Source organism: Aricia agestis, chromosome 19, assembly GCF_905147365.1.
Source record: "Aricia agestis chromosome 19, ilAriAges1.1, whole genome shotgun sequence".
Taxonomy (NCBI): domain Eukaryota; kingdom Metazoa; phylum Arthropoda; class Insecta; order Lepidoptera; family Lycaenidae; genus Aricia; species Aricia agestis.
In genome coordinates, this window is record NC_056424.1 from 9,708,648 (window position 1) to 9,734,188 (window position 25,541).

General features: G+C 36.2%; 1 protein-coding gene and 1 long non-coding RNA gene across 3 annotated transcripts in view; one reads left to right on the top strand and one right to left on the bottom strand.

Moving 5' to 3' along the window:
- The window catches only part of LOC121736836 (dual specificity tyrosine-phosphorylation-regulated kinase 2), a 192,778-nt gene that overhangs the window by 160,540 nt on the left and 6,697 nt on the right, over positions 1 to 25,541 (top strand). The window contains exons 2-5 of one of the 2 annotated variants that reach the window (XM_042128264.1): positions 19,865 to 20,021; positions 20,594 to 20,779; positions 23,212 to 23,314; positions 24,660 to 24,765. In XM_042128264.1, the coding sequence (XP_041984198.1) occupies positions 19,865 to 20,021; positions 20,594 to 20,779; positions 23,212 to 23,314; positions 24,660 to 24,765 (552 nt within the window). Of the gene's footprint in view, positions 1 to 19,864; positions 20,022 to 20,593; positions 20,780 to 23,211; positions 23,315 to 24,659; positions 24,814 to 25,541 lie in introns of both variants that reach the window. The other variant, XM_042128265.1, reaches the window with a different exon arrangement.
- Positions 1,345 to 25,077, bottom strand: LOC121736844. The gene is made up of 4 exons (XR_006037069.1): positions 24,892 to 25,077; positions 21,555 to 21,560; positions 16,287 to 16,291; positions 1,345 to 1,354 (listed from the first exon to the last, which is right to left on the bottom strand). It is a non-coding gene; the product is annotated as an uncharacterized LOC121736844 (long non-coding RNA).

Below are 25,541 nucleotides of genomic sequence, written 5' to 3' on the forward strand. Positions count from 1 at the left end.
TGCTGTTACACACAAGAAATTGTCTCTGGCGCTGGTGCTGATAAAAACTCTGCTTGTTATATTTCATCTCGATTCACTAAAATCACGTGTTTTAATAATTCCGCAGTGAGTATGACATCCACGGCCGGCTAAAGAAAGCCACCATTCGTCCTATTATGTGTTACCAACATCAGTCTCTCAACCAATAAAAAGCAATCTGCCGCATTTGTTAGACCGCAAAACAAAAATATGGATTCAAAATATTATACTTGATGGAAACTCCCCGGCATGGTTTTGTCAGTTTCTAGGGGCTGGTTGCTCACCTGGAACCTTTTTACTGATTGCATTGTCTTAGTATTGTCGTCTTTTGTTATGTTGTGAATATAACAAATATTTAAGTGTTTTTAGTAAGTTAGATGACTGAAAATAATGACTTTAAATTGCAAAGAAGACTGGGTGTCATACCGCAGGAGGACACAATAAATATTTTTTTGTAAAAATACTGTATGCAGCCAAACAACGATCAGTATAAATTATTACTATTAATTTGACAATCAGCAATAAAAATATCTCATTCGAATAAAATTTTCAGTTTATGAAACGAAATAAAGATCTGTTGACTTATCATTGATTTTTTGTGACTGTAGATACCTGTGATTGCTTTATTAACGATAAAATTTGGAAAAGTGTTTTAATAATATGTTTTATTAAATATTAAAAAATAAGCTATCATTATTCCATACACTGTCTTCAAAAATTCCTGACAGGTTTTTAGATATTCCAAAAATACAAATATCCCGAAGACTTTGTTGATGGGTGTATTTTATCACCAAGTACCAACGGTCCATACAAGTTTTAACGTTTTGTCACCTAGTGGGTGACTTGCGCATCATCAAAAGTCTATGGTACTTTCAGCAGACTTAGAAGTTAGAACCCTTTGAAGCTGTCCACACTTTTTTTTTTATTAAATAAGGGGACAAACGAGCAAACGGGTCACCTGATGGTAAGCAACTACCGTCGCCCATGGACACTCGCAACATCAGAAGAGCTGCAGGTGCGTTGCCGGCCTTTTAAGAGGGAAAACGCTCTTTTCTTGAAGGTTTGCAGGTCGTATCGGTCTGGAAATACTGCTGCTGCTGTGAGCCTTTGATCACATAATAAACAAAACTGTAGTCAATCACTGAATGTTGATTGAAAACTATAAAATAAATTTAACAAGACTTGGCTTCTATGAAATTTAAAAACTTTTTGCGAAGGATAGATTGTTTGAAGAGACGTGGTTTTTTTACATTGAATAGTTTTGGTAGGTTTTTTAAAATATGTATTATTAATTATTATTAATAAATATTTTTATGACAATTAGTCTTTAATGCTCCTAAAACGAAACTTTTCCTTAAAAATATTATATTTTGTTTAATTATGACCAATATAAATAATGAAACTTATACAATATGCTATAAAAATAAATAATTTGCATGTTAGTTTGTTATAAATATCATTAAATCAGGTCGGGCCTTTAATAATTATCAAAAAAAACGAAAAACCCCAAAAGCTCGAAAAACCCGGGTTCCATTTTTGAAACCCGGGATTTTTCATGATCCCCAAAACCCGGGTTTTCCCGGGTTTTCGGGTTTCGGGAAAACCCGGTCTCGATGCCCTAGTCGGATGGGCATGTAAAAAGTCGGTCCTGCGCCTGATCTCTCGCCAGTCGTGTCGGTCTTCCGTCCCACTGGGTTATGAGAGTGAAGGAATAAATAATGCTCTTGTGTACTGCGCACACACTTGGGTACTATAAAAGTACTCCTGCGTACCTGGTCTGGTTTCAATGAAACTGGCCACCGTCACCGACATCGGTGTGGGGAGTATTATTAATGTTATAGCCAAAATAATAAACGTGTGCGCTTGCGCCTGTTCCCTGTATTAGGAGAAAACAGTAGAGATTTTCTCTACTGAATGTCTTGCTAAGGGCCTTTATTGGCTGAAAGCACTGTGAGCAGCTGCTCACAGTGCTTTCAGGCAGTGCTAACTCTTAAATACCCAAAGAACAACGGGTTTCACTTCAATGCGTGTAAAAAGAATATTAGCTATGTTCACAGTCACACTGCAATTTCATCTTCAATTTTCGTCATCATCTTTTTATTCAACTTTTGTTTGGAATATTCAATAATTGAATGCGTCAAAATCCACCCGCGTTGGAAAGAAAAGTGTTATAGCGTCGCGGGCATGCCTCACGTGCGATGTTGACTGCGCTATAAGGCATGCCCTTGATGAACAAAAAAAGGCATAGTGTGGACAAAGAGTGCCGTCTTTACTCGGCGCGGCGGTCTGTCTTATAAATTTTCGATCATGTCTCGTGCCCTGACTCCTGAATCCTGATACATGTCTAACAATTTATACCAATTCCAAAAAGTGCGCGATCCCGCTGCTTCAATAAAATTATATAAGAGTATCCGTAATGTTGGAGGGCAGGCACTTATCATCATAATTTCTTCAATCTTCTGCGTGTTGGAGCCATGCAATGACACTAAAATCCTAGTGCCGTATAAATAAATGACTTTATCGCTATGCAGCCCGCAGTATGCGCTAACGGTACGTTTATAACTTAATTACTTGCTGAACTCTGCGGTATCACTAATTCCAGATAATTGTATGTCAATCATCTCGCGAGATTTCCTGTCGAGACATAATTATGTAATGCCTGGAATCAGACCCTATAACTATAGGAGTAAGACTCAAAAAGGAAAGGACGCGAGTGCCTGCGACTGTACAGTAGCTAAGGAATGTCATTTAGACCTTATTATGATTGGTTTAAAGTTTAAAGTGTAATGACTAATGACAGATCTGATAAGGAGGGTAGCCCCCATATTAAGGAGTGTATACCGACTTAGATCGGTATCTTACCGATCTAAGTCGACAACAGTTTTGTTTTTCTTGGCAAGTTTGGTAGCAAAGGTTTAAAATAAAGTAACTGGGAAGAGTCAGGCTTGTGCATATAACTGTAATTTTAAAGCGTCTCCCAGACAGACGCGGCCTGCGGTGGCGGCGGCGGTGGCGGTCAGTTGGATGACTTGAGAGTTCTAGGAACGACACAGACACACGCGGCCACGTGGCCAAGCCATCCAACTGACCGCCACCGCCACCGCAGGCCGCGTCTGTCTGGGAGAGACGCTTAATGGGAGCTAGTTTAGGCACACTGAAGACCAGCCTACACGTCATCACGTCCTACGTGTGGCTAAGCTGCTCATTCCTTCTTCTTTTGCCTATCCTATTAAAGGTAGACAAACTTTTTCCTGTGTGTCTCAAAAGCCCTGGCACGTTCAAAAAGGTACTCAAAGCAATTCTTATGACAAACAAAAATTCACTTAACTTTATGTGTCTTTTACCGGGAATCCTTGGCTTTTAACAGGATTCCCGTATATTTAGTTTGTTATTATATCCTTTGAAACCGAAGATGCGCGTGAGTGCTGCAAGTCGTGATTTTTATGTACACGTATGTATGTTTATTTATGTATAAATATGTTTACACTCATTAACCTTAAATATAACATTTCCGGCAGTATCAATATTTTGATGTTGTACCTTGAGTCTTGACTGTGCTGTATTTACATATTAAAATCTGTTTGCATTTAATATTTTTGTGAGTAAATACGTCATGAATAAATATATATTTTGGGGCGAGTAAAGAATATGAATACCACAGTATAAATATTATAATATATAGAGTAGGTATCTCGTTTAACACATAGTATGAACTCTAATATTTCTAATTCAAGTTATAATAATATATAATCGCACTCCTTTTGTATAAGTCTAACTGCCGCTTTCAGAGTGTAACATTAATTACTTAACTGTAATTAAATGAAGATTTTGACATAAGCCCCATGTATTATCTGCTAAACTCTTAATTAAATTGAAGTTTAGTCATAATTTAATGTCTCTGAGTGCGGCGGTATGATAGAGAACAACATTGTGTCCGTGCAAGTTACGCAGGTGTACAGGTTGTTTTGTTACATCCATACTTCCATACTAATATTATAAATGCGAAAGTGTGTCTGTCTGTCTGTCTGTTACCTCTTCACGCCCAAACCGCTGAACCGATTTCGCTGAAATTTGGCATGGAGATACTTTGAGTATCGAGAAAGGACATAGGATACTTTTTGTCCCGGAAAAATGTACGGTTCCATCGCGATAAACGAATTTTGGCGCAACGGAGTTGCGGGCGTCATCTAGTTCTGTATAAATGAAAATATTTATTTACTAGATGTCCCGCGCGGCTTCGCCTGCGTAAATTAGGAATTTTACAGAAACCGTACATTTTCGAATAAAAATAGCTATAAATACTCCTTTCACGTGGTTTACTCTATTTAAGTGCCAAATATTGCTCCAGTAGTTCGTGAGATAAACCCTTTCTAATATTTTCCCCGTTTTTACCACATTTTCCTGAGTTTCTTCGGTCGTATTAGTCTTAGCGTGATAATATAATATAATATAGCCTATAGCCTTACTCGATAAATGGGATATCTAACACTGAAATAAGTTTTTAAATCGGACCTGTAGTTCCTGAGATTAGCGCATTCAAGCAAACATACTCTTCAGGTTTATAATATTAAGTATAGATTTTTTTAAATTATCGCTTGACAAACTCGAGCCTCGATCTAAAAGACTATGAAAAGGCTCATAATCATGGGACGATGCATGGTATAATATTATGGTAGTGATGATGATGATGATGAATGTAATTTGCATAGTAGCATATGCTTTCCGTTCTTAAAACAACGCCGAAACTCCCAAACTTGTATCTATAAAGAATCAGGAGTTCTCTCAGCTCCTTCCGAACCACGGTATACCAGGTATACCTCGGTGCATAATCTAACTTGTTTGTAGCATATGCTTAGAATACATCTCACGAAACCGAAGTCACCACATGTTTCCCCATAAATTTTGAGGAGTTCCCTCGATTACTTATGGATCCTTCATCAGATCACCACTTTCGTGAATATAATACCAAATTGGGATGATGCCAAAAGAAAAATTTTGAAAATCGGTTAACAAACGGCGAAGTAATCTTTGAACATAAGAAAACGAACATAACACCTCCCCCATTTTGAAAGTCGGTTAAAATTGTAGCCTATGTGTTATTCTGATGTATAAGCTCTATTATTGTAAAGTTTCATTAAAATCCATTCAGTAGTTTTTGCGTGAAAGAGTAACAAACATCCACACATCCATACATCCAAACAAACTTTCGCCTTTATAATATTAGTAGGATGTACTAGCTGTCCTGGTGAACTTCGTATCACTTTACGAATATTTAAAGACTAAAATTAGCCCAATGCGAGTTTTAGCGTTACTGACACAATTATATATATATATATATATATATATATATATATATATATATATATATATATATATATATATATATATATATATATATACCGTCGCCCATGGACACTCGGACATCAGAAGAGCTGCAGGTGCGTTGCCGGCCTTTTAAGAGGGAATAGGTTAATAGGGGAGGGTAGGGAAGGGAAAAGGGTAGGGGATGTGGCCTCCGGGGATTTCTAAATAGGTTAACAAAGTTAACACTTTTAGAACGTCGCGTCTACATGAGGCCTACCACCGGTTCGGGAACTCACCCGGCGAGAAGAACCGGCGTAAGAAACTCGCACGGGGCCTATAATTCTAGCAACTATAGGTCAATGATTTTTATTTTTGTCCTGCGACCAGATTATAGTGAGTTCGTAATTTAGGAAGCCTTCTATTTTGAGACGTACTTACTTACTTTGCTATCCGATAGTTTTTTAGCAGAGTATATTTAAAATGCAATCGCGTGAGTAACGTTGACAAATTAAACGCTATGGTCGAAATGGTAATCGTTTGCGATGGAAAGTTTAGCTGCACGCTAATGGGATTACGGTTTAGGAATTAGGATAAAGGGAACGTGCAGGAACTATAGGTGGCAGATGTCAAGTAAAAATTCGAGCCAGTTTTCCGTTGGGCGCAGGAACCCAGTTTTTTTCATAGCCTTAAACTACTAGCATACCAATTACCATGTACATGAATAATTTAAATCCATCTCTCCTTATAAATATTATACTAAAAAACATACTACGATAAAAATTCTTTACATTTCGGTTACGAAACTGTGTTTTTGTTTAAAAAATTTCGACACTCATTAATGAAAACACGCCAGTTTGGGCGCAATTTTCCTCGTAATTTTATTGTAAAAATTGATTTTTTCATTTAAAGAGAAATTGCAACATGTCTTTTCGTTATATAGGTTGAACATGCTTCATCACTTTCTTCGGACTGTGTCACATTTATGTCACGTATTAATATTACAGCAACAGATATTAGCAGATTCCGATGAAAATCAATAAACCTCATTATCAGCGTGTAAAACACCTATAAAATCGCTAAGGATGTGGTGTTTCTGGGTATTTGGGATGTGGTGCCGAATTGGCGCGTGGGGCTGCTCTAATAACATTTTAATACGTTGATGTTAATGCCGACGGTAAGGTTGTCTAGTGTAATTTTAGACAAGGACACAGCATGAAGAATGGAGCAAGTGCAACGCAGCATTGAAGATTTGCCATTATTGTGACAATTTCGTTAAGACAGTTATAGAAGCAATTACTTTAAATAACAGAGAACATTTAAATACTTGAGAATCCGATTATTTTAAGGGTATATGACAATATAATATGTATTATGTACATGATCCAGGGGGGCAGCAGCCGCCCCCCCTGGATCATGTTGACGTCCCCACTAAGTATATTATCTAGTATTTTATCTATAAAAATTAAAAATTAAGAAAACGATTTTTTGCCATTTGTTTGCAATACTTACAATATTTTTACAACAAAAAATTATTAATTTTTTATTCTTTATAAACACCTAGCTTATAAAAAATCTAATTTGCCCCCCCCCTGGCCCAGAACAAACTCTTGACAAATTCACTATAAATTACTATAAAGTATAAACAATACCCGAAGCTGATAAGACATTCCCTGTTTTCATCCGCGCGTCGCTGTGGGCGTGTTATCGACGCGCGCGCAAATAAATCTCGAACGCATGTCATGTTGCGTCATGACATGGTCATGACACACGTGCGCGCTATCGCTGCCGTGTAGTGTGGGCATAACAATGACATTGCTCAAGAAACAATACCGGCTAGTGGTAGACGAGATGGCTTTTAGAAAATTGTGTTTCTCTGCATCTCTACAGAAGTAAAAGTTTTAGCATTATTGGAAAATGCATTTAGAAAATTAAAAATATAGAGAAACTTTTTATAATAGTTGGACAGTTATTGCAAAGTCGGAAAGTTAATTTAGATGTAATAATATTTTTTTGAGCTAAATTATGTCACATTGGGTGGATGGGTACGTTGTCATGTTACATCTATAATCGTAATATTTTCGCGAGTAAAAATCTAGGTTGTAATTTGTAATATGTGGACGCTAGACAAAGATAAGTAGATGAACCCACTTTTCAAACTGGAGTAGGGGATTATATTATGCCACATGCCACATGCCACATACAAATGCACCACAATTATTTTTCATTTAGAATTCGGTAATTCATTATGCGTGTTCGTTTTTCGCGAAATGAATTTGCAGAAAGTGATTTTTTTCTTTCTTTTTTTCAACGCAATCTGGGTCAGTATTGTTCGTGGAATTTATCATGAGTGAAACGTTTTGTTGATGTTTTTTTTTTTAATCTAATGACACCGATCTCGTCTCCCGGGAAGCGTCTTAATTACGGCGTATCGTTACAAGCGAACGGGGTCGGAGTGACCATACGATACGATATGTGAGGACTGGGTTCGATTGATTCGAAAATCGGTCCACAAACGCCGGAGTAGATAACCGTTGAACGCACGTATAACTCAGAAGAAGTCAGTTAAAAGGTATCTTACATAGAACCAATTTCTTTTTTTGAAGTCGATTAAAATATGTTGTGACGTGACAGAACACCTCCGTGGTTTAGTGGCTAAGAGCGTGGCTCGGTGCCCTTACGTTGGAAAATTTCGTTTTTAAGTTTGTTTAAAACAATGTAGATTGTAGGCTGATCACCTAATTATACTGGTCTGCAAAAAAGTCGGCTCTGCATCAGTTGTATCATAATTTCAAAATTAATAACTTTCTCATGAAGATTTGCGTACGTAACGTGGGCACTGTCCCGTGAAAATCTGTCAGAAGTATCGTCACCCTAAAAGTAACCCACATCTGTCCGCTGATTACCGACGCGACGTAACACCACACGTCTAACAATATTACTCCACACAAATGTGACCTTTATTGTTATCACATTTCATATAAAAGTAATTCTAAATTCATTAACTCGTTACGTAGGCTCTCAAGGCTGTGCTCGCTGTTTTTAATTTTCTTGACCCGATTTTCGTAGACCGTATGTCATAATGTAACTAGTGATTGCTATTTGATATTTTGCGGACATAATCTGTTTTTCTTTGCGTCGAAAATCTCATTTGATCTTATGTTTCGAACAGTCTTATCCGTTACATGAAAAATCTCTTAACCTACATAATTGTGCTGCAGATTATTTATTGCAAATATAATATTATTATGTCGCTCGTCTTTTAGTGCTGGTACTAGTTCTCGTTCAGAGTTATTTTACTTCTCCTTATATCAATAAATAACAGTAGATATATTCCCCTGGAATTTCCTGCATGTTTATAACTAAAATGTACTTATAAACGTATTAAATAATCTCTAAAAAGTTCATACGTGATTGCTATTCCAAATCAAGTTTTTCCATACAATTAAAAAATATCATTCAATCTTCAAACTTTTGTCGGCCCATTCGTGGTTCGCTTTCAGAAATATTATGCGAGAAAAGATTTATTATGATCCCCTAACACTTACGCTGAGATCCACTATTGGTGCCAAGAGTATGGGTTATTGGAGTCTACTTCAATCTTCAGACGTCTGTCGACACAAGAGAAAATCAACAGTTTATGTTGAGAGACCACACAGCATTTAAACCACAAATTCTAAATAAATTTTAAACTATAATTGCAAAAACCTAATAAATTATACACACTGTGTATACGTTGCAGGTGTACAATGCTTTGGACTTGTCTGATACGTTGGAGAAGTCGACAGACACAAACGTTCTAAAACTTTGACGACTGTGTGTGTCATAATTATTGTGGTAGGTCATAAAATTTTATAAAGTTAAGTTTGCAAAGTGCCTGAATTAGCTTATGGTCACTCAAGGAGCGTATTCTGTACCTAAAACTTACGATGTATCTATTATTATTATTGTTCCTTTACTAATAAAAAGATCTACAATATGTTTATTTTCCAACTTCTTGGTATATGCTGGCAAAAAATGAATTTATTGCATGATTAATATAAAGAGTAATGGTTCCATTTATCTTATTTTGTTTCTGAGATGTGTACATGAGTGGCCGATTAATTTTATCGACGCATTGGTTAATGTGCAAGAAAACTGTGTTCAAACCAGGGTACCTGCTTTATGTTGTAGTGGCTATACGTTTCGTGTAAATAAAATATTACAATACCATCGTTACACTATCACTGACATTTTTTTACAAAAAAAAGAAAGAATTCAGAGTGCTATCAGAGGGCTTAGGTTATTACATTTTAAAGGTTATTTTTACGTATTTATTTAGTCAACTTATAAAGCATCTTAAATCTAGATCCCATCTAAAAAAGGCACCTAAAATATCTATCATAAATAAAATATACGATATTGACATGAGTGACATGCGATTCGAATCATACTTTCAATGAGACCGTCCGCCGGGATTGGAATGTCTGGTCACATTAGCGTTGAATGAAAATCCAGTCTATCAGTGTTTTTCAACCTGTGGGCCGCGAACCTTTGGGGGGTCGCCATAGGTCGGAAAAACTTATCCATTGAGCAGGACAATTTTAACAAAAAGAAAAATTCATAAACTTTACTTTTTAAAAAAGCAAAGGGTCGTTAAGTCGCGAAATTTTTTTCATACCAGGGTCGCATCATAAAAAGTTGAAAAACGCTGGACTATCAAAATAGTGTTCTATTTCCACTAGTAGACGGGAATAGTTGTATTGATGAACTACATAATCCGATCGAAATTAGATTCGCATATTTGTTTATTTTTAGACATTTGTACCTATTTGATATGTTAAGGATAAGTTTTGGAATCGCAATAAATTGTAAATTTAATAAAATATAACCTTGATTAATATTAACAATGAAACCTAGTGCTCTACATGTTTTTGTGTATTTTGATTTAAATTAATATTGTGTCGATTGGCAGCGTCAATCCGAATTGTACTATTAACACCAATTTCTCTGTTACTTATAGTTCCTGCACGTTCCCTATTATTGTTTTATGACACTGAAAGCCTAGCCTACACTAGTTCTCTACGAGTTTAGCCTCTCTTATCGCCTTTGTAGATATTTGAATAGACTATGGTAGAGAAATGAAAATGATGATGATTTTAAAACAAGGAAAATGTGTTTCATGTAATTGCTTTGTTTCATCGGAACTCCTCGCGGAGATTATGTTTAGTGACGTTAGCGGATTCAGAGTAAGAGCTTTTGTTTTGTGGCTATAAGTGGATAGTGATGAACTATGGTCCAAACCATGAAACAAGTCGAAAACTTTATGTTAAGGTGACGCCGCGTTAAAGTAAAAAACCGTGTTGAATATGTTTTAGATTGCTTATTTTCTATGAGAGGCCGGGCTATCAAGAAATGGAACAGCAAGAAATGGAAAGGGCGTAAGTGACAAAATGGTTTTTGTCGCGTAATTTAAAAACCATAAATATATTTCATATAAGCTATGGGCAAATTAAAGTGTATGCTTGAACCAGTCTATGTACAAATTTTGGAAGCTTAAATCACTCTCCTCTGTTGGCAAAATTAGAATCCCTTTTTACAGAGGTCTTTTTGATTGATTATTCTGTGTTATAAAAGTTGACCAATCGTGTTATGCTATGGGTAATTCAAAGGCAAAGGCATGATGAATACTGTCAATGAACTTTAATTTCTTAGCTTTAATCATTGCTGAGAAAAATCGATATCGCTACAGCCAAATTATCAAGGCGTCGCCTTAAGGGTACTAGTATTGTTAACTGCCGCAATAATTAAATGAAGATTTTAACATAAGCCCCATATATTATCTGTCAAACTCTTTATTTATTCACAGTTAAGTGTGTAACAATAACAAAGTAATTAATCGTCTCTGAATGCGGCATGTCATGTATGAAATTATGACTGGTTTCAGGATTTGAACTATAATTACTTTTTAAACTATTTAGTAAGATTATACGCTAATAGAGTTTCCTAGAAGGTTTTACTCTTTTTTTTCTCTCTCTCTTAGGGCGTATTTCATTTAAATTAAACAAAGCTCTTTGCAAAAAATTTTAAAAATGATTGTCATGGAAAATAATATGTTTGAAAAAAATTTACTAGGTCTAGTTTTTTTCGAATAAAATCGCCAATAAAATTTACTTTTTACACCGTGTAAACTACATTTGACAGCTGTTAACGAAGAAAGTAGTCTTTAATATCAAAGAGATATTTTTGCGATATCTCAATACGTTGAAATGGTTATGTAATATTGTGTAATTTATGTGTGTTTCTTTGCGTTTGATGTTTTTATTTGTGTTATAATGTCTTCTATGATGTTTTCTCAGTAAGTCACCTATTTAGATCGAATGTTTCACGTTTCATAAGCTTTTAACGTGTCGAAATATCACTTTGTTAAAATGCGTTAAACGAATGAATTATTATTATATTTTGAATCGTAAGAAATAAGATTTGTGTTAAGTATAAAATGCATTCAACAAATTATGTTTGAATTTGATATTGAAAATTGTGGATTCTTAAGGGCCTGTATTCACAGAAACGGACGATTTTCAAGATTTAAAAGTGACAGTAGTCACAAAAATATAGTAATTTAAATTCTGAAAAAATATATGTGTTAGTTAAGGATCTAACACAGTGGAATTTATATTCCATTACACAATATCATGAACTTCACTCGATAGAAAAAAATCCCAAAGTTACCTCTTCTTTTAACGAATTTGCCATACTATGTCCAAATTATTTGGAATTTTCAGATAATTTTTGCACTGAATTAAAGACAAAGAATATATCTAGGGCGTTTCATTTATTAAATTTTTACTTACTTATCGGCAAAACTGTTTTAAACTCCGTACTGTATAACAAAATAACATTTGGTCGTTAATTTTAACGTGCTACTCATGCGTTCCATTAAAATCCAATGAAATTGACGTAAAAGTCTCTTTGATATAAATACTTGAATCTGTGTTAACGCGCCCCTTAAAATCGCATTGTGCTTGTTATCTGTCAGCTGGTATACAAAATAAAGAAAAGTTTTGATAACCCCAATATAAATAATGTGTTTGTTAAGCTTTAATGCCATTTGATGTTGCGGTAGAGGACGTATATGTATAAATGAAACTAAAATAATTTTTGCAAACTACGCAAATTACTTTACTATACAGAGTATAACAAACTGTGAGAGTTACTTCTGACTTCTGTGTTATTATGAGAAATGTCAAACGACGTCATGAATTCGCCCATACAATAATTTAAAATTAATGAGCCTTTTTTTAAGCTCTGCTACTTTTTATAGTCAACTCCATAACTACAAGGAACACACATCTCACACACACCCTAAAGTGTTAAACAGGGCTAAACAAAATTCTGTTTTGTTTAGCCCTGTAGAAAGTCTTTTAACCCATCAATCCCCAAGCGGCAGCCGCAATTGAAAATCTATTGTGTCTGCGATACCCACGGTGGAGGTGCTACATTGTAAGAATTTTACTCATAAGGACATAATAATTCATCCCTCGATAAACGGTTAGATCTACACGGGACTCGGGAGTATTAACTGGATCCTAAAACGTTCCAAACGTTGTTATGATGTTTTACTTCCTCCAATAAATACACCTGAACACAAGTACTTCCCTATTAATTACGTCACTAATTATATTAATCATCGGTTCGCCGTATCCAGTACATCATTGTTCTAAGGTGGAAACCCTGGCCGGCTGCCAGCGATTCGCTGAACGGCGATCTGGGCCGGTAGGTAGGTACTCCGTCGACGGTGTAGGGAGAATTGGAAAATCTTAGGTTTTTTCAGTTCTAAATTCTTATTAACACTCTTTTGGAAGTATTAGTGGTATCTCAATATAATGTTTATGTTTTGAAGTGTTAGTGTGGTGTAATATAACTGGAAGTGGTGTAACAAAATAATGTGCAGTGTTTACTACGCGCGTGAGTAAAACTAAAATAGAAGAGCCATTTTTCAGCTCTAGAACTGTTTTTTAACCAACTTTTTTGGAAGTTCTATGTTCAGCTGCCTGCTGTTTACATATTTTTATTCGCCGAAGAAGTTAGAAGTATAGAGCTTTTGTCAAAATCTTCGTTAAATTAAACTCAAGTCATCTTTAAATCTAAATGCGGTCGTTAGCAAAATACAGATAAGGCGATTTCAAAATCTAGTTACTTACTTAATATTACGTAAACTATCTGAAAAGTGAACATAGGGCAATAACTTGAAACTTAATAAGTTTATTGTATGGTTGTATTGTGTTTTGACAATAAAAGGCAATTTCAACATAAGGCTACACAGTACACTATATTTTGATCTTATTACTTTATATGAGATGTTATTACTTTACAAAGTGGCTAAACACATGGCCTCAATATAGGAATTTAAACAAGATTTTATAGATAAACAATAATATCTAGCTTTGGTATGAAATATCGACTGATTTAAAAGTTAATCCATAGCCTGAACTACCCTATTGTTTAAAAGGCAAAAAATATTTGCGTGAAGATATAACCGCACAAACTTTATAATAAGCTCTAAAAATAATGTTACTTTTAAAGCAAAAAAGTATTTATTTATTTAGGGGTAAAAATAAATAGTGTACAAAAGTAGAAAATTACATACTTACCTCTAAATTCCGGAAAGCCAATATGTTCATGTTGTCCCAAATATAAACAAGTCAAAACACAGGTGTAAAAAATCACATAGGGTAGGTAAAGTAATATGTAAAGAAATAGGTTACTGGTAAAAATCAATTGAGGCCATGTCCTAGTGGCGTAAATATCATATTTTTTTGTCAACTGACTGAAAAATCATTATAAGTCAAAAGTATTTGATCTAAATATTATAATTCCTAGAAATGTTCAAAGGGTAGGTGAAAGTGGTAATAGTTTTACATATTTTTTCTTCAGTTATTATAAGTTGAGCTTTGTGAGAATTTGTTGGATAGTAAAATGATTTTGAATGTCTGTCTGGATAAAATACAATACAGAATTTTCAGCATTTATTAATATTAAAATAATATATGTAATTATTTTATTACCTACTTATTATTTATTAAATTATTACATATAAAAATGATTACATATTATTATAATTATTATAACTAACTACGGGCGAACTGATCGCGCGGCCTATGTGTGGATGGAGTGCGAAGCTTGCGAAAAATGTCCATTGATATTTGCCGACATTTCCGACACCACGCGGCAAGCTCGCAAACGCGTCGGCCAACGTCTAAATACCTACGGCCACAGTATAGATATATATTGTGCTACGGCCAACGCGCGAACGCCCGTTCTACACATTGGGCCAACGCGTCTGCCAACGCGTTGGCCAACGCGTTTGCCTATGTCGAGTGCCGGCATAAGATACATGTAGGTATTAGTCAAAGTTCGTCGTGATATTCCTGTAGCTTTTGTAACACGGTCATTATTCACGGTCATTCATGCGTATTATTAATTTTGGAGTAAGTACTGTACCTACCTGGGAAATCGAACGTTGCTCAAAGTTAAAAAATGCATTCCCATGACCTTAGATTTTAATACTTACAGCCACTGCTGAAAATATACATAAATAGAAATGATTGTTTCGTTTAATTTCAATCGTATATGTATTGTGTACAGTTTAAAGCTAAGCATGGTAGGTTGACTAGCAGCAGGGGCCAGGGAGTAGAAAACAACATTTTTGTCACCGTGCCAAAATCATCAGAGAATATGAAATATAGCACTCATTTACAATTCCTGAACTGTTTAATAGAGCGTATCAATTACTTAATTATGGTCATTTTTAATGTGGGACTCGGTTTTTTTTTTCCACAAAAAATAGATTTAATTTTTAAAGCGGTCCATATTTAGGTCACATATGTTTTTGAGACGTTATGAAATATTTAACATATTTTTTATATGAAAAATAAATGTACTTAATAATTCTCATATTTTACTAAAGTGTTATTGTACAGTTAGTTTTATGTAGAGTATTTGAAGATGAAAACTATTCCCTTTTAATAGAATCCTTTATGTTGTATATAACAAATCTGTTGTAGGATTTTTTATTTTATAAACCTTCAAAAAGAGAGCGCTTGCCCTCTTAAAAGGCCCGTGTGATCAAAATATGACCCGTTTGCCCCCTAATTTTATATAAATAAAAATCGGCGAAGTGCGAGTTGGACTCGAGCGAATAAATAGTGTTTTTTGTATGGGAGCCACCCTTAATTAATTTATTTTATTTTAATTTTATTTTTAATATAATTAAGGATTTTGTGAATATTTCAAGTGCCTACCTGTTGCCATTATAGATTACGACTTACGAGCAAAAAAAGCAAAAAAAAAAAACACGTTTGTTGTATGAGATAATTAAATATTCACTTTATTTTGTTTTTGCAGGCAACATATAATTATGACACAATCTGTCTAGCTTTAGTTCTCGAGATACAGCCTGGAGACAGACAGACAGACAGACGGACTGACATCGAAGTCTCAGTAGTAGGGTTCCGTTTTTACCCTATGGGTACGGAACCCTAAAAAAGCCATGTGTCATGGTTTAGTTCGCAAGAATGTAAAAACTTTAGCGAACTGTTAATATTATTTGGTGGAACTATATATTTATGAAAGCGACTAAAGTGGTTGTAAATAGGTGGCTTGATTATTATAAGGCTGTTAGTTTGGGCGGATAACACCTGGTACCCCGCCTTAAGACTCTAAGCTCCAGATTACATAAATACTGTGTACTAAATTGTAGTGTAGTTGTAGTGTATAATATGTTGTGTAATACCTGGGCTAATATCATAATATTGTAGTTAAAAGTTTTATTATATTAAAAGGTAGCCTACCTCTACCATAGAAGAAAATCAGACCATTATGATTTATGATTCTAATTTCTATGTTGTCCTTACCATTGTGATGCGAGATATCAGTAATCACAGTAAGTCCAAATAAGTTTAGTATAGCCTTTTCAGTAGCTCTACCATGACTTTAAAGCTATAGTTTTTATCGATACTCTATACCGACTACGTAAATATTTAGTATGGCAAATTTTACAGCGCCTCTAGCGGTCACTTGCGGAACTGAAATCGCAATACTAAAAATTTACGTAGTCAGTATCGAGCATCGATAAAAACTATAGCATTAAACTCATGGTAGAGCTACAATAAAAACACAACATGAGACACGGAAGGATTCGGAGTTGGAACCACCTCGTAGAGCGTAGTGTTAAAGATTTCTAGCGAAGACAGTAATGTTAAGTAGGTATACTAACACTCAGAAAATCCTTTGCCTTTTCTTAAATTCTAAATCTACTTGGTTGCAGCAAAACCTGTCTCTTTTTTATTCTCATCACCAGCAAAATTCTGCTAATCTGACAATTGCTAAATGTTGGTCATTGTTCAGTACTTGGCAGTGAACTATAAAGTTGCCACTTTTTTGTGAACGGCTTGTTTAGTGTTTACAACTACCTACAATGGCTTTTGCAGTCCGAGAAATTTGCGTCAATGGTGTACGGTTTATGGCGGTTTTACACTATACGATAAATAGGATAATTTTGGGAGGATTTGAGTTGAAAGACAAATATAATATATTTTGCCAAAATCTATTGCCTCGTCGAGACTCTAATGTTGACATTAAAACACTACACGTCTTATAGAATAGTACTACGTTTGTAATAGTAGAGGACGAGTGATGTGTCATCGTTAAAAAAAAGATAACAGTAATGGCGAGATAATTCATACAAATTGTGACAGAATGTGAATAATCGCGAATGAATTATGTGACATCGCGAACATCTTGATAGTTTGGCTATTACGTTGTTTACATTAGTCATTTACGCGATGATAAAATAAGTATTTTTAACTGCTTCTTTCACACTCGTTTGTTAATGAAAGTCGTGTTCTTTTATTTATGAAATAAGGGGGCAAATGAGCAAACGGGTCACCTGATGGAAAGCAACTTCTGTCGCCCATGGACACTCGCAGCATCAGAAGAGCTGCAAGTGCGTTGCCGGCCTTTTAAGAGGGAATAGGTTAATAGGGGAGGGTAGGGAAAGGAATAGGGAAGGGGATTGGGCCTCCGGTAAACTCACTCACTCGGCGAAACACAGCGCAAGCGCTGTTTCACGCCGGTTTTCTGTGAGAACGTGGTATTTCTCCGGTCGAGCCGGCCCATTCGTGGCGAAGAATGGTTCTCCCACGTATAATACCAGTGCACCGATTCTACGATTTAATTACGACATTGTTGCATCTTCCTTTAATTTTCGATTCAGTCCGTTTCCTATGAAACTACGAAAACGTAACCACTGTGTCAAAAACAATTATATGCATAAAATATATATAAATAAACTTATTTCAACTGCGATTTAAATGTTTGTAATGGTATCATGCGCATGTCGGATAGTGTATAGCCGGCATTACGCGCACGCGCCGGCCGGTGTGGTCTAAATTCTGACTTACACACTACAGTCTACACACGTGTATACAAACATTGACGTGTACACACTCTTAATTGATTCCTAGACGCCGACTTGTTTGCGCCCAAACTGCTTCGTTCCACAAATACATGTCTAAATATTTGGACGACTGTTGGGCAAATATTGAATAATTTACGCTATTAGATGTTTATGTAAGGTGAAGATGTTTCGTAGCTATAAATGTCTTCTACGCGAGTACCCCTTTACGGCGCTACTCGTTTAAAGAGTACATTGGCATTACTTGCCAATCATAAACAAAGTAATATTTGTCCTACAACAAATTATTAACTATAACCAGGACATATTTAAAGTATAGTATTTTTATTATCCAATAAAAGTATTATATTATGAATAACTAGATTAGGATAGCAACTTTGTTGCGCCGAAAATAGTTTATCGCGGCGAAACTGTACATTTTCTGCGATAAAAGCTGTAAAAGTGTATGCTGTTGCATTCCAAATTTCATCAAAATCAGCTAAAGTGCGATTTAGGAAGCGATAACATAATGTAGCCGGGCAGCTTCGCTTTTGTTTACTAGGGCCTATCTTTCCTTCGAAATTATTACACGTTGCTGTTTACGCTGGTTCTGTAATATTGCACGTTAACACCGGATGAAGTTGGGTAAAACTGTAAACAGTAAATAATAATTTATATTGTAACTGGGTTACATTTCTTTGATTACAGTTTTACTATCAACAATGCGAAAGAAATTATGTGCAGTAATTTTGTTATTCAATTTCATTCAAGGCGTTTTAATTTAAAACTTATGAATATATAAATGTTCAAGCTTCTCGTACAAATAAGTTTGATTATATAAAAATCTCTGTATAAAAAAATATAAACAGACGAACATATAACCTCTTCCTTTTTGGAAGTCGGTTAAAAAGTAACGCCACTAACGTCAATGTGTGTCAAAATGGTCCAAAATAATAGGCCCCAACTCCCAGAGGTCCAACTTTTTTGGACTCACCTTTTACCGAGACATCCTATGTCGATTTTTGTCGATATGTATTATTTACCTAAATATGTAAGTAGAGATAATATTCAAGTAGATAAATAAATAAAGTTTTTTTATTATCTTCATCTTATAAGGCTTAGATTAACTTGCCAGTAGGAAAAATAAGACAGTAAATTGTACGAGGAGTTACGCGAATTCTACGCGAAAACATTTCTACGGATTGCCCAATAAACGTATATTTAGTTTGATATAAACATAGTTATAGTATACTCCCAGGGTTGTCAAAAGAACCTGAAACAGATAGATAGCATGATGGTGATATTTGATGAAAAACGTTTGGTAAAATGAAACAGAAACTGTAGCAGATTCTGCTAAACAATTTTACTATACCGTTTTGATGCAGACTCGATATGTTGCAAGTGTAAAGTTATATCTTCATAATATCACGACTTCTTCGCTGGCCTACGATGGCCAAATAGGCAACAACGAACTTCTAAAGGAGCATTTTCGTCTGTGATCATGGTCGATTATAATAAATCATAATATTGTAAAGTGTAGCTGCGTAATCATTGTACCAATGACTTTAACAGTCTAAAATGGTTCTGATTGGTTATTATCAGGCAATAAGTCGCGCTTGTTGGGTCTCATTAAACATGTTTGGCAACCCTAACGTCTGAACGTCTAATCGGTGTTCTGTACACGCACAAGCTAGTGTTTTTGTTTTCATTCCCTCAGTGGAAGGTTGTTATTGTGTGGTTTTTATTTTGGCCAGCACTGCCTTGGTAAAGAGTTCCGCTTCGGATTCATTATAAATTATAACACAACTTCCTTTAATTAAAAAAAGCAGCTAATACCGCATAACCGATTTTGATGAAATTCAAATATGGACTTTGAGAAGGTACACCAGAATTATTATTATCAGTGTGTTCTTATCGTCAAATTCCGAAAACGTTGCCACGAGTTATGTGTTGATATCCGGCATTTGAATTTTCAATTTTAACCTTCTGAAAAGCAGAGCATTTTCTGCTCGTCAACAATAATAATTATTGTACTGAATGTCTTACACAGTATTCTACCTCATTATAACAAATATCTTCGTTCTATAACTCCTCTTTTCTCTTCCCCAGGTGATAGACTTCGGCAGCTCGTGCTACGAGCACCAGCGCGTGTACACGTACATACAGTCGCGGTTCTACCGCGCACCAGAGGTGATGATGGGCGCCAAGTACGGCATGCCGATAGACATGTGGTCGCTGGGGTGCATACTCGCGGAGCTGCTTACAGGTGAGATGTAGTTTGATAGTTGGTCCTTCAATAAATATGGAATGGTAGCATATATATATTTTTGGGAGTATTTTGCATGTAAAAAGTGAAGAGAGAGAAAAAGAGAAAGAGGGAACTTGTCCCTTTAATCATTAATGGATAAGTAGTCAGTAGATAATCTCAAGTGACCATAGCTTAAGGAAGGCCATTAGTGTAGGTATGAGCTCATAAAAAACTTTAGTGCGTTCTAAAATCTGATGTGACAATGATAATGGCTTCGGTCCATTGCCTATTTTATATGGATCCAAAGGCAAGTTATAAAACCTTAGAAACAGTATAGAACAAAGAAGTTTTGTGACTAGCAACATGATATTATTATGAGGAAGAGCTTGTCCAACTTTAAATAACGGCCCCTCCCTCGTATTTACGGTGTACCTATACCCATTTATATCGAGCTGAATCGACTTGTAAAGTAGCGGGGCATATTAATTTTTAGTTAGACAAGCTCTATATTTCTTTTGAATTACGATATATCCTGCTCTATCGAACAATCAAATGGTACATTTGCTCACCTTTTCCCCAACCATTTCCAGGCTTCCCGCTGCTCCCGGGCGAGGACGAGGCGGACCAGATGGCGTGCATCATCGAGCTGCTGGGCATGCCCCCGCAGCGGCTGATCGAGCAGGGCAAGCGCTCCAAGAACTTCATCAGCAGCAAGGGTCTCCCGCGGTACTGTACCGCCACCACGCTCGCTGATGGCACTACAGTGTTGAGCGGAGGTACGTTGTGCCTTCAAACGGGCATTTGTCTACTACAGAACCTTTTATGCAGCTCCTATAAGCAAGGTTCGACAGACTCTTCTACGTGATTTTAGGTGGCCTAAGGGATACGACGACGGCATTATACGGTCTATAAAAGGGCCTTTAATCACACTTTCCCACCATTTCAACTCCTGTATATAAGCGGTAACCAACCCCGAATAACCTTTTATAATATGATCTCAGGGCGCCCGACGTGTGTGACTTTATTAGTTTAGCCACAGTATTGTCTAATTTTCTATAGCATTCATAACGTAATATAACTTATGACTGGGAGAGTGCTCAGATGTCTACGAAAGACTAGAGATAAACTCACAGAAAACCGATATGATATCAGTGTTGTGCCAAGATTAAGACAAAATATTTTGTATCTGGCGTTACTTTTAATTTGAACTGCCCAATAACTACATATGAGTCGGCGTAGACACGTCGCTGAGTCAAGTGTGACGACGCGACGTACAGACAGACGCCGGGTGTGACAGTCTATATATATAAATAAACAGATGACACTAACTGAACGGTTAGACATCGTGTGAATCAGGGGTATAAGTCATAAAAGTAATTCGGGAACGTGACAAACTTTAAGAGTAATGCTCCAAACAACCAACGCTTTAATGTCTGGTTTCTTAGAGATAGGTGTTTATCGGTACAACAGTGCTGTTGTTTATTCAAGGGATATGGGCTTGAGGTCAGACAATCTAAAGCAGCGGTCGGCAACACGCGGCCCGCCACGAACGTCTTACTTGCGGCCCGTGAATGTGTTATGAATAAGTTATAATATGACGTATCAAAAACAGTGTTTTCTAAGATTGCCAGTAGTGATTGCCTCTTCAGAACGGAGCTGTTTGTGTCATTTTATAACAAACACTAAACTTATTTCCCTTCATTATGTGTAGGTATACTGAGCTTCTAGGGTTAATACGAGTATGAGGCCTGCGGCCCGCCTTTAGTTTGTTTTGCCACCTTGTGGCCCTTGTCTGCCAAAAGGCTGCCGACCGCTAATCTAAAGCATTGTTGCGTGAATAAAGTTCTGTCGAAATTTTTCAGAAACCAAGCACAAATAAGCCTCTGTCTCCAATGTGCCTACATAGGCTTTTGGCGTTTGTTTGGGTTTATGTTATTCGTTTGGCAATCTTTCATGCCTTCTCTTTCATAACATTGAGAAATGTGGAAGATAACATGATTAATCAAGGATTAACTTTAACACTTGCTGGCACAAACGGTCACAAAAGCTCTAATGAAATGAATAGATAATATTTTAGCGGTTCATTTTGTTTTATACTCGAAGATTCCAAAATTGTAATTAAGTCCGATGACTGGTTCCTGCGATTCCGAGAATTCATAAACATTCTGTCTGGACGGGTGTATGAGTCAACTAAACGACAAACTCCACGTAACAAGGGTTAAGAGAGAGATAGAGAGAGAATTTATTATGTGGACTTGTATACTTACTTGTATCTTATATTACACTTGGCATAAAGACTTTATAAGTTGTAACTCATCTTTTAAAGATACTATTTCAAGTACATTTTAGCTAATGTAGTAGAAGCAAAGCTAGTATATTCTGCCGTAAACTCTTTACACTATCAAGCATATTATCTTATATCTTTAAAGGAGCAATTCTTGTATATTATATATAATTTGAGTCTCGGAATCGGTTCCAAGGATTTTCATGAAATTTTGTATATAGGGGGTTTCGGGGGCGATAAATCGATCTAGCTAGGAATCATTTTTCTTTCAATCGAAATGTCATTTTATTCGTGTTTTACCGAGCTAAGCTCGGTCAAATAGCTAGTAATAATAATAAGGACAAGGGTTAAATACAATCCCTAGCCTAGTGCTTCCAGTCGCTCGGGTGCCCTCCGTTCTCCGCCCTAGGACGCCCTACGCCCTAAACTTTAGCTACGTAATTGAGCGTGAATTACGTGTAATCGTTTGATCCGATTACGGGCAATATATATACGTTACGTACTCGTGTAGTTTGGTAATTAAAGGAAAGCTCTCATTAGAAAAATAATTCACGTTCAAACGGAAGTTGTGAAATATACCTACGCCGAAATACAAAGAATACGTTAAATATTTTTGGCTGCGCGGGAAATGGGAATAGTGCATTTATTGGGATAAAACTTATCAGTTATCACATTTCCTCGGGACTCGAAGTACATTTATATCAAACAACAGTTCAATCAACATCAGTTCAAGCGTCAAGACACACACAGATAGACAGCTTTCACATATGAATGATAACGTGCAAATAGTGTTTAGAGTTAATACAGTGTCTGTAGGACCTAGATTTTAGGATTTTTATCACTGTATGTTTTGCAAAGATTATAAAAATGTATGAATTATTTCATTATGCATGTAATGTAACAGTCTAACCGTGCATTTTGCAGGCATGTCGCGGCGGGGCAAGCCGCGCGGTCTGCCGGGCTCCAAGAGCTTCGTGACTGCGCTCAAGGGCTGCCAGGACAAGTACTTTATCGACTTCATCAGACGGTAAGTGTCAACACACTGTCTCCAAGGTCTAAAGACTAAAAAAAAACTTTAAGGAATCCAGTGGTTTAGGCTTTAGAGCTTGGTACTTGACTCGGAGATCAGTTACTTTACTAAAAGCAAATTTCGGATGTCTTAGATAGAAGCTGAAAGCGCTCCTAAATACAAGCAACATTTTCGATTCGTTGTTACAAGTAACAGTAGTTTTTAACTAGTTAACTACTCTTTAAAAAATCTGCTGTTTCATACTAAAGTGCTCACGCTATTTGTTAGGCAAGTAAGAAGTTGCTCCCAATGAAAAAAAGCATAATATTATTCATTCTGCTGAGTCTCGAAACAGGATAAATATTCATTCTGACATGACTTGTGGTAGGTAATACACGACCGCTCTACTGTTACTGCTTATGATATTATGCTCATTAGTCCCTCATTAACACATCGGTTTGCTTAATCAAGTCTCCAGCTGGTACTAATATAGTAAGATGTAAATTCTAACATATTTCCTAGTAAGTACTAAGTGAGAAAATTTAGTTCCATGGCAAATGCTCCTGGGTACTAAGTACAGGTTTATCTGGTTTTAAGTTCCTATCATTTTTAACGTAGCGGGTAGCTGCCGTATGTTAAGAATATATTATTTCGTATTATTACTTCGTATTATTTTTGTTCTTAGTAAAATTATTGCGGCAATTTTTATAATAGTTTCAAAAGAAAATACTTATTTGCATCTTGTTTACTGATAATAATCAGTATAATATTATTTTAAACAGTTGTAGAAGTATACTGCAGGAACATCAATAAATAAAGTGTTTATAAAAGAGCCTTCTCACTCGACTTAGAAACGCACGCTTACGCTTCGCAAACATTTGACAAGCTTTCTAATTATTGTAAAAAATATATTGGATTTTATTATTAAAAAGGATAAACCTTCGATGCAGCATTTACTGTTAAGCTTTAGAGCCCTCTAACGAAGAACGTTTTTGTTTAAAAAACTTTATTAATACTTAATAATTATGTATAACCAGAAAATATATTTACTTATACTGTCTTTGTGTAGCGACACTATACTGCAGCGGAGTGACGCGACACATTACGTTCCATAGTACTGATAACTGACGTTTCGTGACGCGTAAGCTACGTTGGCGCGTAGTGCGATGTGGCTTTGCTAATACGATTTCACACAAAGAATATTAATTGGCCATGACGACATACGACCGCTGGAGCGTAGTGTCGCTTAATGCGGTCTCACCTTTAAAGACCTCCGCTAGAGGGCTCTAAAAGACGATTTTACTTGTATTTATATCAATAATTTCTATATATTATGCTAATAAAAGTTCCGTTCAAATTCCAGCTGCCTAGAATGGGAGCCCGAGAAGCGACTAACGCCGGCCGCGGCGCTGCGACACGCGTGGCTGCGGCGCCGCCTGCCGCGCCCGCCGCACGACGACGACAACCACGTTAGTATCGCGCACCACGTCAAACGCCAGACCAAGTGCACCGAATAGGTTTGTGTTGAACGCTTCGTGTTGCGTGCCGCGTGCGTATTGTGTAGGCTCCTTTATAGTGGGGGAATTTAAAGTAACTTTAAATGCAAGGTATAACAAAACTAAGACATAATACTTTAGCGTGTGTATGGGTCCTCCATAATATAGTTTACTGTAAAAGCAGCAGCGCTGAAAGACCAATTTTTTTACGTTTGTATGAAGAAACTCGTGACGCTGCGGCGCTTGTTCGTACAAAAGTGAACAAATTTGCTCTTTCGGCGCTGCTACTTTTACGTTGAGCTCTCTACAAGGAACACATACACACCCTAAAATATTATCACTTAGTACCTATTTATACAGCGCGTATTTGGGAGATTTGGAGTATAAAATTAGGGTGACTTTATCTAACTTTTTACTAAATTGTGGTCGCGGATGACACAGAATTTCATACGTTGACTTATTTGGAGGAATTTGTTTCTATTGCTCTCATATCGTGCACTTACGGAATATGTGCGAGTGAAAAGAATAATAATAAGAACATTTTTATTTTGTCACCACACAACACAATATGTAAAACACCATACATACCTACATAATAGTGTGTGATGTCGAAATTGGCCCAAGCTCAGTATACGCAGCAGCCAGCAAGCTAGCTCGCTGCACTGGTATTCTGCAAGGGCCAAAAAAAAAGAATAATTGGGGATGAGTCAATGTACGAATTTCTACCCCATCTGCCACTTCTTCATCAA